The sequence below is a fragment of the Mesoplodon densirostris genome, chromosome 1 (assembly GCF_025265405.1).
Source record: "Mesoplodon densirostris isolate mMesDen1 chromosome 1, mMesDen1 primary haplotype, whole genome shotgun sequence".
Taxonomy (NCBI): Eukaryota; Metazoa; Chordata; class Mammalia; order Artiodactyla; family Ziphiidae; genus Mesoplodon; species Mesoplodon densirostris.
Window position 1 is genome coordinate 49,171,036 of NC_082661.1, and position 16,509 is coordinate 49,187,544.

The window sequence follows — 16,509 nt, forward strand, 5'->3', positions numbered from 1 at the left end:
TGTTCCACTGTGTAAGGTATCTTTAACGTGTTCTCAGCCATTTCCAAGATGCAGCAGCTGCCAGGTATTCTCACTGAAACACTGGGGGAGTGAATGACCTGCACACCCTTGCTGAGCCTCTCCTTATGCGAGATGGGGTGGAGCAGACAGGCTGGAGTAGACCCAGGCCGAGTGGAGGGGCTCACCTACAGAGAGGGGGCCCCCGACCTGATCCCATAGAAGGTCCACAGGTGGGCCTGGGCCATGCTTCCATGAAGCGTCATCTGTTCAGCCTGGAAGCTCCGAGTAGGCAGAGGCTAGGCATCTCTTTTTGTTGTCGTCCACAGCCCAGCGCAGTGCTTTTTGCAGATAAATATGCATAAACATTTATCAAACTTGTGATATTTTAATTGCTATTTTAGATCTCCTGAGGGGATTTAGCTCCATTCCAAAAGAGCTCTCTCTTTTAAAGTTTTTATTTTAATTTATGTAAGCAATGCATGCATTCCTTCCTGTATAAAACCACAATACTACAGCCCCATCCTCCCCTTCATGACCAAAATCACCGTTACAGGTGTGACATGTTCCTTCTATGCAAATGCATGTACCCACTGAATATACCTTGTGAATATACCTTTTGTTTAAGGGGTTGTGTTTTTCTTCCCTTTTTATATAGTTTTATAATTTTTGTATTTTTCTGCTATTTGCTCGCTTCCACCACTATAATAGAACTTAAGTAAATATTAAAGCAGAAAAGGGGAGATGGAAATGTTAGGGATACATCTTCTTAAGGGTGGTCAGGAAGACCTCACTGAGAAAATGGCATTTGAATAAAGAACAAAGGGGCTGCGAGGAAGCCCTATGGGGCCAGGGATGGCAGGTACAGAGCCGGGAGGCCAGTGCATGGCTGGCCTGTTTGAGGAACAGCAGAGGCCAGTGTGGCCAAGAGCAAGGAAATGCAAGGAGGTCCGAGAGGCCACATGGCCAGGTCCCAAGGACCCTTGTAGGCTGTAGTGATGGCTCCTACTTTTACTCTGAGTGAGAGGGGGAGTCCTGCAGGGTTTTCATAGGGAAGTAACATGCTCTAACTCCCATCTTTAAAAACTGTCTCTGGCTGCCCTGTTAAGAAACTGCAGAGGGGGGATGGCAGGTGGCAGACTGGAGAGGAGGCTGTAGCAGTAACTCAAGTGAGAAATGATGGCGGCTGGGAATAGGCATGTCTGATAGTGTTTCCATTGACTGCGATGGGGGAAACCATGAGAGGAGTAGGTTTGGGGGTGGGGAAAGACCAGGAGTTGAGCTTTGCCATGAGATGCTGGAGGTGGATGGTGTGATGGACGCCTGGGTCTGGGGTTCAGGGTTGAGCTCTGCACAGGTGCCTTCCAGCCTTCCACACATCGATGGTGTTTTAATCCATGAGATGGAAGGAGATCACTGAGACAGTGAGTGTGGACAGAAATAGAGTCCAAGGACTAGCCCCTGGTGCTGGACTTTAAGAGGTGGGGATGATGAGGAGGCTGAGAGTAGTAGCCAGTGAAGAAGGGGAGAGGCAGGAGAGAGTGGTCTTGGAAGCCAAGGGTAGAAATGGTCATGGAGGCAGGAAGGACCAACTGGGGTCAAGTGGTGTAAGGGGAAGGAATGGATGGGCTGACTTGACATTGGATTAAGCAACGTGAGGGTCATTGGTGGCCTTGATAAGAGCAGTTTTGGTGGTACAGAGGTAAGGGAAGGCTGACTGGGTAGGATCAAAAGAGAACAGGAAGCAGTTAGGGATGATGAAAAAATTCTAGAGATGAATGGTGGTGATGGTTACATAGCAATGTGAATGTACTTAAAGCCACAGTAAACTGTACACTTAAAAATGGTTAAAATGGTCAACTTTATGTTAAGTATATTTTACTACAATAAAAAAAGAGAATAGGAGAGGAATTTGAAAGAGTGAAGACACCTCTTCTGAGGTGTTTGTTGAAGAGGGGAGCTAACCGTGTTTGCTCATATACATTCATCTCATTCTTTATAACTTCTGTTGTGCATCCTATAATGTGAATACAACACAGTTTATTTGGCTATTTTCCTATTGTTGGGCATTTGGGTTTTTCCATTATTAGGGATCACTCAGAGTGCTCCAAGGGCATCCTTGGGTGTGACTACCTAGGCACTTGTGGTTCTTTCTGCAGGAAAGAGGTAAGAAACGGAATTTTGCTGGGTTATAGAGTGGGCATGTTTTTACTTTTAATAAACACAGCCCAATTGCCTTGTATAAGTAGCTTACAATAACTCACAACACATGATATTACTGAATTTTAAAAATTTACCTGCCTAAAGGGTACACAGTGCTGCATCATATAATAGCTATAATTTGTACTTCCCCCTGATTACTACTGAAATCCAGCATCACTACACATCTTTATTGGCTGTTTGTATTTCCTCTTCTGTACATTCACTTCTTTAATTTCTTCAACTCTGACAAACAAAAGATTTACACTTCCCAATCAGAGAAGAAAAAGAAATAAAAGGAATCTAAATCTGAAAGAAGAAGTAAAGCTGTCACTGTTTCCAGATGACATGATACTACACATAGAGAATCCTAAAGATTCTATCAGAAAACTACTAGAACTAATCAATGAATTTCGTAGAGTAGCAGGATACAAAATTAATGCACAGAAATCTCTGGCATTCCTATACATTAATGATGAAAAATCTGAAAGAGAAATTAAGGAAACACTCCCATTTACCATTGCAACAAAAAGAATAAAATAGCTAGGAATAAACCTGCCTAAGGAGACAAAAGACCTGTATGCAGAAAACTATGACACTGATGAAAGAAATTAAAGATGATAAAAACAGATGGAGAGATATACTATGTTCTTGGATTGGAAGAATCAACATTGTGAAAATGACTATACTACCCAAAGCAATCTACAGATTTAATGCAACCCCTATCAAACTAACAATGACATTTTTCACAGAACTAGAACAAAAAATCTTAAAATTTGTATGGAGACACAAAAGACTCTGAACAGCCAAAGCAGTCTTGAGGGAAAAAAAGCGAAGCTGGAGGAATCAGACTCCCTGACTTCAGATGATACTACAAAGCTACAGTAATCAAGACAATGTGGTACTGGCACAAAAACAGAAATATAGATCAATGGAACAGAATAGAAAGCCCAGAGATAAACCCACACACCTATGGTCAACTAATCTATGACAAAGGAGGCAAGGATATACAATGGAGAAAAGACAGCCTCTTCAATAAGTGGTGCTGGGAAAACTGGACAGCTACATGTAAAAGAATGAAATTAGAACACTGCCTAACACCATACACAAAAATAAACTCAAAATTGATTAAAGACCTAAATGTAAGGCCAGACACTGTAGGACTCTTAGAGGAAAACATAGGCAGAACACTCTATGACATAAATCACAGCAAGATCCTTTTTGACCCACCTCCTAGAGAAATGGAAATAAAAACAAAAATAAACAAATGGGACCTAATGAAACTTAAAAGCTTGTGCACAGCAAACGAAACCATAAAAAAGATAAAAAGACAACCCTCAGAATGGGAGAAAATATTTGCAAACAAAGCAACTGACAAATAATTAATCTCCAAAATATACAAGCAGTTCATGCAGCTCAATATCAAAAAAAAAAAACCAACCCAATCAAAAAATGGGCAGAAGACCTAAACAGACATTTCTCCAAAGAAGATATACAGATTGCCAACAGACACATGAAAAGATGCTCAACATCACTAATCATTAGAGAAATGCAAATCAAAACTACAATGAGGTATCACCTCACACCAGTCAGAATGGCTATCATCAAAAAATCTACAAACAATTAATGCTGGAGAGGGTGTGGGGAAAAGGGAACCCTCTTGCACTGTTGGTGGGAATGTAAATTGATACAGCCACTATGGAGAACGGTATGGAGGTTCCTTAAAAAACTAAAAATAGAACTACCATATGACCCAGCAATCCCACCACTGGGCATATACCCTGAGAAAACCATAATTCAAAGAGTCATGTACCACAATGTTCATTGTAGCACTATTTACAATAGCCAGGACATGGAAGCAACCTAAGTGTCCATTGACAGATGAATGGATAAAGAAGATGTGGCACATATATACAATGGAATATTACTCAGCCATAAAAAGAAACGCAATTATAATTACAAAAGCAAAAAAAAAAAAAAAGAAATGCAATTGAGTCATTTATAGTGAGGTGGATGGCCCTAGAGTCTGTCATACAGAGTGAAGTAAGCCAGAAAGAGAAAAACAAATACCATATGCTAACACATATATATGGAATCTAAAAAAAAAAAAAAAGGGTTCTGATGAACCTAGGGGCAGGACAGGAATAAAGACATAGACATAGAGAATGGATTTGAGGACATGGTGAGGGGGAAGGGTAAGCTGGGATGAAGTGAGGGAGTAGCATTGACATATATACCCTACCGAATGTAAACTAGATAGCTAGTGGGAAGCAGCTGCGTAGCACAGGGAGATCAGCTCAGTGCTTTGTGACCACCTAGAGGGGTGGGATAAGGATGGTGGGAGGGAGACGCAAGAGGGAGGGGATATGGGGATATACGTATGCATATAGCTGATTCACTTTGTTATACAGCAGAAACTAACACAACACTGTAAAGCAATTATACTCCAACAAAGATGTTAAAAAATAATTTTCTACACTTTCTTGATAGGAAAAGGGCATGGGAGTTCCCTGGCACTCCAGTGGTTAGGACTGGGCGCTCTCACTGTTGTGGCCTGGGTTCAATCCCTGGCTGGGGAACTAAGATCCTGCAAGCCACACAATGAGGCCCCCCCCCCAAAAAAAATAACGGCTGGCCCTGCACCTTGATGCTGCCTGCATAGGCCTTTGTCCTTCTATGATAATGAATGAACCTTTGGGTCCTTGCATTCCATTTCCTCCACCCAGGTTTCTGACCTTCTGAGTTGGAGTGACTCTTGCTGTCATCCCTGGCAGCCTCTGTCACCTTGCGGACACTTGGGCGCACTCCTGTGCAGGCTGCTTTTCTTCTCCCTTCCTGGCATCTCTGAGCTGAAGCACTTAGGGCCCCGCTCAGTCTCGGTTTTGCTGGGGAAGGATTGTAGCATCCTCGGTGACCAGCACTGACTGGGCTTTGAATCCTGGCTTTGCCACATAACAACATTGTTTTGTAACCTTGAGTGTAACCTTCAGCTTTCTTCCTCTGAGTGTCAGTCAGAACATCTGAGAACTCAGGATTATTCTGAGGAATAAGTGAAATTACTCATGTCAGCTGCTGGGCTCCCACCCCCAACTCTGGCCCTTGCAGGCACTTAGGCATGTCCATCCCTTCCACTGCCACCCACCCTACCCTCACCTGTCCACCCATAGAGTTCCTTCTTTCTCCCATTTTGACCCCTCCTGGGCCAGCATTTCTAGGAAGGCCAACCCAACGCTAATGCAATGAGGGCCAAGTCTACCAACACCCAATGGCTGTTCCAAGCTAAGCCCCCATCACCACCCGAGCAGGCCCTGAAGGAGAGAGAATTTGGATTCACAAACAGGCTGTGCCACTTATGCACGGTGCGACCCCGGTGGCTGAAGAACACTTGTTGTAAGGGTTAGATGAGCAATTCATGAAGGTTTTTAGTGCAGTGTCATTCAGCAGATCCTGACTGAGTGCTCCCTATGTCCTGGGCACTGACCTGCAGCACCTCTCTCCTGGGCTGGCTCCCTCCCCGCGTTGCATTTCCCCTGGACACATCCTCTTGGATGTTAGAGAGACTGCAAAATCTAACATGTGCACCATCTTGCTGCCCCTCCTTGACTGCTGGCCTGTCCCCCTCTCCATACCGTCAGTCATCAGCCCTGCCCCCTAAATGTCTCTCACGGTGGCCCCTCCTCTCCACCCTCCCAGAGACTCACCCCCAGCCTCTACCCTCTGCCTCTCCTCCCCTGGCTTGTCCTGTCAGCTTTCCCAGTTTCCCAACAGCCTGGCTTCTGAGTAAGAATCTCAGGCCTCCAGGGCTCCTGGATGAGTCTGCAGGCCCTGGGCTCAGGGTCTCCTTGCTCAGAGCTGACTGCCTGGACGAGGACCCCAGATTCTGAATTTAGGATTGCTCCAAACAGGCATGCGCTCACACACCTCACAAGCTTGCAAACACACTCACACTCATACACATTCACACATATGCATGCACCCACACTCTCAGACATGCAAACATACCCTCATTGTACACTCACAATGACACACACATGTGTGCACACACTCTTGCACACTGCAGCATGTACACACACATTCACAAGCATATATGCTTGCACACGCATGCACATGCACACTCACACATGCACATACTCTTACACACTCATGCACATACATACTTACATACTAGGAAAAAACACACACTCATGCACACAGATTTTCCCAGGAGGGAGTTGGGCCCCCTAGCTCTCCATGGCCCTCAGCTTTGGGGAGAGGTAGATACATGCACTGCACAAACAACACTACTATACACCAGACTGTTATTCACACTATTCTAAAGGTGAAATTGAAGTGAAAAGAAAGAGACTAATTTTAGTGGAGTGACTCTTGGAGAGCTACATGAAGCAGGTGCAACGGGACCCAAATGTTGAGTGGAAAATAGGACTTTGACAGCGAAGATGAGCAAAAGGGCATTACACTGGGGAGTTGTCCAGTGTGACTAGACCCCAGGGCAGCAATTATTGGAATCACCTGGGTTGCTTCAACATCCAGATTCCAGGTCCTTCTCCCGGAAGTTGTGTTTCAACAAACCTGGAGACCGGATCTCCTAAGGTCCCAGGTAGGCGTTTTCAGCAAACCTGGAGACCAGATCTCCTAAGGTCCCAGGTAGGCTTAATATGCAGGCACCTTTGGCAGCCATTAGCCCTGGGCTGACGGGGAGGCGCATGGTTAGGCAGGGGTGGTGCTGTCCCGTTAACCGATCATGACGGCCAGGCTGGGGTTGGAATTTACTCTGCACGTAATTGATAAATACCCTAACTACTGTGGAGAAAAGGAGTCAAAGCTGATTATATCTGCGTTTAGAAAGATTTCCTCGGCAGCTGCGTATCTCTTCTGGAGACTCCAGCAGAGGGCAGGGAGCAAGAGGAAGGCGTGCAGGTGAGGGATGATAAGAATTCGAATTGATTCAGTAAAACAGAAATGAAAAGAAAGAAGAGTGCAGGGCTTCCCTGGTGGCGCAGTGGTTGAGAGTCCGCCTGCCGATGCAGGGGACGCGGGTTCGTGCCCCGGTCTGGGAAGATCCCACATGCCGCGGAGCGGCTGGGCCCGTGAGCCATGGCCGCTGAGCCTGCGCGTCCGGAGCCTGTGCTCCGCAACGGGAGAGGCCACAGCAGTGAGAGGCCCACATACCGCAAAAAAAAGAAAAAAGAAAAAAAAAGAAAGAAGAGTGCAAAGAGAGAATCTTCAGAATTTAGACACTAATTGGCCGTGGGACTTGATGGGGAGGGGTTTGTGAAAACAACTCCAAGCTGTCAAGATTGGCCGGTCCCAGTCATGAGCCCTTGGTGAGCATGGGGGTGGGGAGCAGGCTTGGGAGATGTGAGTAGGCAGTAGACGTTGAATTTGAACATGGGCACAGGCGACCATGAACCATCCCTATGGAGATGTCCCCCATGGAGATGGTTTAACGTGAGCCTGAAGTTTCAGAGAAAGATCTGGGCAGAAATAAAGACGTGGACTCATGATGGAATGGAGGGCAGCTGGGGCAGCCCTGCGCAACAGCAGGGCTTTCGGGGAGAACAGGAGGAACTGAGGCCAGAATGGGCTGGGCAGGTGGTAAGAGACGTGGGTGTACCAGGCAGTGGGGCTCTGCAGCGGGGGAGGAAGGAAGAGCTTCAGGAAGAGGGTAATCAATGTGCCTGAGCACCAAAGGGTCTCAGAGGCTGAGCATCAGAATCAGACTGTCGGATTTCATCAGAGCAATTTCCAGGAGAGGACAAAACCTCCAAATGCAAGGGGTTGGCAGGGACTGGGGAGTGAGGAAGGAGAGACTGGGAGTGTGGTCCATCCTCTCAGGAGATGCCTGTCCGTACGAATAGGTGATCACATCAACCCGGCACACTCGTTGATCTGAGCCAAGAAGTAGCAAATGCTACTCCTGTTCTTTCCTTGCAAATTGGAGTGCCCCCTCCCCTGAGGTGGGCCCAAATTCTGGTCATCCTTCAAGGCTCAGCCTAGGCGCTCCTCCTCTGGGTGGCTCTGCAAATGTCTACAGCGGAAAGGTGCACCTTCATTTAAGTGTCTGCAGCCTTTGCCTGTCCACGTGGCCTGTGGCTCTTCCATCTCTGTGTGGCTCTTCTTTATGTTATTTCTCCTGCCAGCCTTGGGGCTCTGGGGGAACACAAACAACTCGGGGTTCTGCCCCATACCTGGAGGAGCTCTGCAGACTTGGAAGGCATGGATGAATGAACAAGTGAATGAATGATTGTGCTTGTGAGCCGAAGAACTTGACTTTGAGGACAGCACCCTCCTCCTCCCCAGGTCACAGGCCTGCTCCTGGGCCAGAAACTCCAGAAACTCCCCTTAGTTCTGGAGCCTTAGAAGGTCAGAGCTGTTTGAGTTGAAATCTTGGCTTAAATGTTTACAGAACTGGAATATTTACATGGCTTGATTCAAGGAAATGCTGAAGACAGGAACAGTGGTTATTAATAAATCATAACAACAATGATTTTCCTTTCAAGATGCTCTATGGGCCTTATAAGTAATATCTGTGTGATTGATCGGCTGGGGGACAATCCGGGCTGGCTGGGCAGCTAAGTAGCATCTGCAGGAAGCGCCTCCCTGGTGAACTGAGGGGAGCAGGGGCTGGCCTCTCCTCTCCTCCACTGGAGCCCTGCTTCTGCCAAGGACAGTTGATTCTGTACATCAACTATACTTCAATTTAAAATAAATAAAAGAGTAAGCCAAAGTAGCCCGTGATGTTTGACAACCATGTCTTACACCCATTACCTGCCTGGTGTGGTGAAGAGAGCCACAAGTGCAGAGCTAGATAAGACATCATGTCCTCCCATCCCTACCCCTCAGTCTAGAGGGGCAGAAAGGCAACCACACAGATGAATAAATACCAGCCATGGACCACATGTCCTGGTAGAGGAGGGAATGACTATCTGGAAGAGATCAGAAGGAAGGTTCTGTGGAGTTGGATCTTGAAGGATAAATAGGAGCTCACCATGCAGCCAAGTCAGGGATTGAGTAGGAAAGGGATGGAAGAAACAGCTGTGGGTTGCAGCGACCATGCGTTCCAATCATAAGTTAGGATCCGTGGTCTAAGAATTGTAAGTGTGATTACATTTGGACTCAGAGTTGTTCCTCCAAAGTCCAGGATGGCCCCTCCTAGTGACCACTGCAGCAGTATCCTTGATACTGGCCAGAGAGAGGAGAGAAGCTTTCCCCAGGACAGAGGGGAGAGCGAGGGGAAGGGGTAGGGGAGGCATGGGAGGGGCAAGAACTCAATCACTGTGAAGGGCAGTACCAACACTGGCAGAGCGCTGCTCAGTGGTATCTGCGGAGCAGGAGTGCTCGAGGCTCTCGGTGGCTCTAGGTAGGAGGGACGGCCCCTTCACCCTGCCAGGGAGCCATCAACAAGTCACAGCAAGCAACTGCAGCAGAGGCCCTGCTGTGCAGGCCCAGCTGCCAGGATGATCCCAGGGAAGCAGCAAGGTGGTTTGCCAGGTGGGATGGGGGTTCTGGGCAATGGTGCTGAGATCTGATGCTGCCAGGGGAGAGGTGCCACGCAGGTACCAGGGAGGGAGTCTGCTGGGGCCAGCTCCCTTGGGGCCTGAGTGACAGGAACCCTGCTAGAATGTGAGCTCTAGCAGGATCCAGATGTTTATGTTTCTTATTTCACTGCTTTTTCCCCAGCACCTATAACAGTGATTGGCACATAGTAGGTACTAATACCTAGTTGCTGAATGAATGAATGAGTCACTGAACAAATGGAAAGCTGGATGGATGGATGGGTGCATGGAGGCATGGATGGATGAACAAACCTGGGGAAAGGCAGAATCTTGGATCCCAGAGACAAAGCAGAAACTAATCAGGCAGGCTGTGCACTCCCCCAGGTGGATGACCTTGGGCTGTGATGCTGAGGGGTTCCAGCCCATGCCCCTTTGAACCCAAGGGGGAGATAGGCCAAGCATGATCCTGCCCGGCTGGCCGAAGCTCCCGTACTCTGGTCACCGGGAGGCTGGGATGCCAGGGTGGGGCCAGGACTGACCACTGGCCTGCCATCCTTCGTGCTCACTGTGTGTGTGCTTGGCTTCCAGCCCGCTCCAAAAGCCTGGTGATGGGGGGGCAGAGCCGGAGCCCTGGGCAGCCGCCCCGCCCCCACAGGCCGGGCCCCGTCCTGAAGGCGGGCTGGCTGAAGAAGCAGGGGAGCATCATGAGGAACTGGCAGCAGCGCTGGTTCGTGCTGCGTGGGCACCAGCTCTTCTACTACAAGGACAAAGACGAGAGCAAGCCCCAGGTGAGGACCGTGCGTCCTGGGTCCAGCGGGCATCACAGCGGGGCTCCAGGCGGGGGGGCGGGCGTGTTTAACTACGTCCAGGAGAGGGAAGAAGGCCGAGGGTGACCCTCCCGTCAGCACCTCCACCCCTCAAGCATCAAGCCCCTGACTCCACTCAGCGTGACATTTCACTGCGATTTCCAAAGTGAGCTTTATCCCTTGCTACCACGTTCCTGGTACCACACCTTGTTTTACTGTGACACATCCACAACTTCAGTAATGGAAATGTTTCCTTATAATGGTGATAGAGAACATCCCTCCATGGCTTAAAAATACAACTCTTGGGCTTCCCTGGTGGCGCAGTGGTTGAGAGTCCGCCTGCCAATGCAGGGGACGCGGGTTCGTGCCCCGGTCCGGGAGGATCCCACATGCCGCGGAGCGGCTGGGCCCGTGAGCCATGGCCGCTGGGCCTGCGCGTCCAGAGCCTGTGCTCCACGGCGGGAGAGGCCACAACAGTGAGAGGCCCGCGTACCCCCCAAAAAAAAAAAAAAAAAAAAAAAAAAACCCTTCCTCATGTCCTTTTCAGCCTCTTAGTGCTTCCAAGGAGGACACAGGTGCACACATTCCATTCCTTCCATTATGCAGGGAAACGGGCACCCAGACAAATCTAATGTCATACTGAATTCTGGCTCGTGGTGAAACCCCTGTGTCAGAGGCCTCTGCCTCTCAGGGGAGGCTCCTGTTTTCCACCAGCACTGTAAGCTCCACCTCAGGCGCTTAACACGTCTGCCTTTCTACCCAGTTCCACTAAGTTCACTCACTCAGAGCAGTCATCCGCCATGGTGCAGCCTGGTCACAGTTGCCCTGTGCAGACATCATAACCGAGTGCTCCGCGTGCTGCCGGCCAGGGTGGCTGGGCTTGCGGAGCTTGGGCAAGCTAACCCTTGTTATGGGATTCAGACAGAGAAAGGATGTGTGGGAGCTACCCTCGCTTCTCTTGGGGAAAATGGGGAAGGAAACTTGAAGGACTTCTTCCAAAGGTGGCTCCTAGTCATTGATCCAAGTTGGAAAGAAAAGGGAGATCCCCTTGTTTGGGGTCAGGGGTCACAGAGCTTTGCAGGGCCGTAGCCTGTGCACATCCAGCAGTTCCACGGTGTGCTCAGGGGCCTGGGGGGCGGGGAGGGGGCTCTGTGATGGGCAAGGTAGAAGGAGGTACCTGGGCACAGCACGGTATCACGTCGTCAACACAGTGAGAAAATGACCCTGTCACTCCTCTTCCAAGTTTTCTGAGTAGGAAGAAGGAATTGTCCTATCTTTAACACTTCTCCAATACTTGGGACTCTCCCTTAAAAACATGGGACTCTGGGGGTGGGAAGGAGCAGGCCTCATCTCAGAGACCTCAGTGGCACTAGTCACCAGCTGCAAGTTAATAACTTTCTGTCTTCACTGTATTTATTCTAGTGGTTAACTTTTGTTTATGGAAAGCCATACTTGTTTCCATTCGTGAGAGTCATAGCATGTTTTCGTTTCTAAAATATATCTAAGTTAAAAAACAAAAAGTGTTGCACAGCAGTGTGAGTGTACTTAATGCTACTGCACTGTACACTTAAAAATCATTAAAATGGTAAATTACATGTTATGTACATTTTAACACACACACAAACAAGTGAGACTGCTTAAGGAAAAGTTTTACACCAATACCAGTAGAGATGAGAGGTGAGGATGACAAAAATCATGAAAGTGGATCTAAGCTAAAGTTTAGGGAACTCTGATCTTGTCCAGCCTCCCAGGCTTTATAAAGAAGGAAAAGAACTCCCAGAGAGGTGGAGTGGAACAAACAGGAACTTGGAATTTGATCTGAATTAGGTCAGTCATGCTAGCTGAATAACTTGGTATAAGTCACTTAATTTTTTTTTTTACTTTCAGTTTCATGATTACTAAAATGGAGACACTATTACCTACCTCACAGAGATGAACTAAGAATTAGATTGTAGAATATATACGCAACGGAGCACAAATCCTAGCACCTGGGATACTTAAGTCTGGGTACCCTCACGCTCTCTCAGCCCTGCCTTTGCCTTGCTCCCTGTCTCCCCAGCCCTGCCCCTCAGCCTGCTCCCAAGATCAGGAGCCACACCTCTGGCTTGCCCACCGCCATTTTCCTTCTGGCTTCTAAGTTTTGTGTTGAAGACCAGCCTTGGCCCTTCAATGGCATCTTGGCTTTCCTGGCTGTCTTGTTGGTGACATGTCACTCTGATGATGGTGATCAAAGTTGCCAGAGTCCCTAGCACCTCAGAGCCCTGCCTATGGCCCCTACTGTCATCCCCCTCCTGGCCCGCCCACAGCACCATCTCCTGGGAGAAATGCATTATGATGTTGGGTGAACCCAGTGGACTAAAGTAACACACTGAGGTTACCAGGCTACGTGTGACCCCTGCCCCAGGCTTCCCCACATATTCTTTTTTTTTTTTTGCGGTATGCGGGCCTCTCACTGTTGTGGCCTCCCCCGCTGCGGAGCACAGGCTCCGGACGCACAGGCTCCGGACGCGCAGGCTCAGCGGCCATGGCTCACGGGCCCAGCCGCTCCGCGGCATATGGGATCCTCCCAGACCGGGGCACGAACCCGTATCCCCTGCATTGGCAGGCGGACTCTCAACCACTTGCGCCACCAGGGAGGCCCACCACATATTCTTCATGGTGAGTCTCAGGTGGCCCTCACCTGTCACTGCAGCTCCAGAAGGAACCTCCATCCCCCAGATTTCCCAGACTGGACATTCTTCTCCCTCACCTGCCACCTTCTCCAGACTTCAGTGGCTTCTGGTGGAAATAGCTAATTGAATGGAAGTAATGACATCCCCAGTCACCAGCCTGGACAAAGGAGGAGCCCTGGGGCCTGACCCAAGCTAAACCAGTGCAGTCATCACCGGGGAGCCATTGGATCCCTGAAAGGAGCCAGCATCTCCAACAGACGCCAGCATCATGCCCAGGGCTCCTCTTTTGGCCTCTCCAGGTCTCACTGACCCTGCCAGATCCTCATGGGAGATTATTCTTTTCCATAATCCCCCCTCCCCAACAAAGCCTGGCTGCTCTGGCAGCCCTGTTGCTCAGGTTCCCAATCTCAAGGAGACTCTTGGTCAAATTTGACTCATTTATCTTTATAGTATGATCTCAAACCTACATGGCTGCTGGCAGAATAACCCTCAGATTTCCATTTAATTGCATGAACTACATGTAATGGACTAATTCTCAATATCTGGTTCCTGGAAAAATGGGCCCTGCTCACTGTTTACAGTGATAGAAGTGCCCAGGCAGTGAGCTCCCTCCTCACAGATGGCCTGTCATCTGTCCAGCATATGTAATTGTGGAGAGGAGGGACGTCCAGCTACCCTTGATGCTGCCCAGAGCACATACACGTGATAAGGATCACTCCCGGCCCACATTCTTGTTCTCTCTCCAAAGCCCTAGCTCTTCCCTTCTCCCCTTCTCGCACGAAGGTCAGCAGAGGACATAGAGCACAGAGATGGGGAAAATTCAAGATGGCGGAAGAATTGGCTCAGATGGAAACTCAGATAGAAAGACTAGGCAAAGGTGCTTTAAAACAGAACCTGAAAGTGTGGCCCTGTCCCTCCAGCTTTTCCCAACACACGTCCCTAATAGTTTCCAGCAGACGGATCCTACAGTTTTACTAATAAAAGATTCCAGGTTTTTTCTTCTTAAATAGTTTTAGCTTCTGCGAAATGTTTCTTGCACCATGAAAACTCCTGCCACATTCTTTCTTGATCAGCCTGGGCTGTTTCCACTGTTTGAGGATTCACTTTAAGTCTAGTTATCCCACTCCTTCGCTGTGGGTTTCTTGGCTTTGAATAGAAATGGAATAGAATAGAAATGGAAAGTACAACTTCCAAAACGTGAGATGGAAAGAATGTAACAAATTAAATGTGATCATTTCAACAAATGGGCAGAAAATGAGGGGAGGAAAAAACAAAAGGAAAAGGTAAATAGAAAACAAAAAAGTAAATAAATAAGATAGCAAGAATAGGAAGAAACCTTTCACTTGTCATAATAAATGTGAATAGGTCAGATTCATCTGTCTCTTAAAAGACCGAAAGTGGAAGTCTGGCTTAAAAAAGAGAAAGTAATAAAAAAAAAAAGGTTGAAAAACAAAACAATGGGAAAAACGTAAGCCAGCAAATGCAAGCAAAAAGAAAGCAGATTTAGGAATATCAAAATCAAATAGAATAGAATTCAAGGTGATAGGAACAAAAGGGAACAAAGAGAAACATTTCATTATAATATAAATAACAACCTACTGAGAAAATAGAGCAGCTGTGAACTTTTATGTTTTTAATGACATAGCTTTGAAGGATACTTAAACAAAGAAAAAGAATTCTCAATGTTCTCCATTTTTTTTAAAAAAAATGAAATTATAGAGACACATTCACTGACAATAGTGCAAAAGAAAAAAAAGACTTAGAGATTAAGAACAAAACGACAGTGAGTGAGGGTATATATGCAAGAGAGAGAGAAATCTATACACATGGAAATAAAACACACACGTACTTCATAACACCTCCTAAGTTAATAAGAAAATCAAAACTTAAACTCAAACTTCTAGTCAAGGATGACAGAGTTAAAAACCCCAAAATTCCAATAAAGAGCACTAAAGGTGTGCTTGTGAAGGTCTGGACACACCTAGGTGGAGAGGGCAGGAGGGAGACAGCCGCATTCTGGATGCTGGACAGCAGGTGGGTGGGAGGTAGCTGATCAGCAGACCCCAGAGAGCTAAATTCCAAGCCAGCACCACAGAGAGCACAAAAATCCATTGGGTTTGCAAATCCCCTCACCGCCCAGCAAAGACTCAGACATTGGCAGGACCAGTTATCTCTGGAAATGAGGGCAAAAGAAGAGCTCCAAACAGGAGTTCTTATTGAAAGTCAGTTTATAAAGCAGTTAAGAGGGTTCCCTTTTCACCACACCCTTTCCAGCATTTATTGTTTCTAGATTTTTTGATAATGGCCATTCTGACTGACGTGAGGTGATACCTCATGGTAGTTTTGATTTGCATTTCTCTAATAATTGGTGATGTTGAGCATCTTTTCATGTGCCTCTTGGCCATCTGTATGTCTTCCTTGGTGAAATGTCTATTTAAGTGGTCCACCCATTTTTTAACTGGATTGTTTGTTTTTTTGATATTGAGCTCCATGAGCTGTTTGTTTATTTTGGAGATTAATCCTTTGTCTGTTGTGTCATTTGCAGATATTTTCTCCCATTCTGAGGCTTGTCTTTTTCTCTGTTTATGGTTTCCTTTGCTGTGCAAAAGCTTTTAAGTTTAATTAAATCCCTATGCTAACGCATATATATGGAATCTAAAAAAAAAAAATGGTACTGATGAACCTAGTTGCAGGGCAGGAATAAAGAGGTAGACATAGAAAATGGACTTGAGGACATGGGGTGGGAGGGCGAAGCTGGGGTGAAGTGAGAGTAGCATCGACATATATATACTACAGAATGTAAAATAGTTGGCTGGTGGGCAGCAGCAGCACAGCACAGGGAGATCAGCTTCGTGCTTTGCGATGACCTATAGGGATGGGATGGGGGTATGGGAGGGAGGCTCAAGAGGGAGGGTGTATGGGGACATGCGTATGCATTTGGCTGATTCGCTTTGTTGTGCAACAGAAACTAACACAGTATTGTGAAGCAATTATACTCCAATAAAGATCTATTAAAAAAAAAAAAAGCAATTAGGTCCCAGATCTCCCGAACCACCTTGTGCAAAGCTGTGACTTCCCTCCCTCGTTAGGGCATAACACTTGGAAGGAAGCTGAGGACGCTGCCCCGTCATTGGCGGGGGGTGGGTACCACACTAGAACAGGAGGCTTAGAGGGAGGTGGGCATGCATATCAGTTACTTAGCCCTCCCAGTCTTTATCCCACACTTGGCTGCCAGATCTCAGCAGTCAGGAATAGCCCTCAGGAAGGAAATGAAGAATTTTCACTGGAGAATCTGACAGGCCAAGAAGAAAAACACGAAATATACTGACAGGAGGGGTC

The 16,509-nt window shown here is 47.4% G+C and overlaps 1 protein-coding gene across 3 annotated transcripts in view; it reads left to right on the top strand.

Moving 5' to 3' along the window:
* The window catches only part of ARHGAP22 (Rho GTPase activating protein 22), a 166,423-nt gene that overhangs the window by 12,033 nt on the left and 137,881 nt on the right, over window positions 1–16,509 (top strand). For 2 of the 3 annotated variants that reach the window (XM_060078687.1, XM_060078768.1), the window contains exon 2: window positions 10,281–10,480. The exons of the other annotated variant lie outside the window; for it this stretch is intronic. In XM_060078687.1, coding sequence (XP_059934670.1) covers window positions 10,281–10,480 — 200 coding nt within the window. The remainder of the gene's footprint in view (window positions 1–10,280; window positions 10,481–16,509) is intronic. 3 annotated transcript variants of the gene reach the window in all.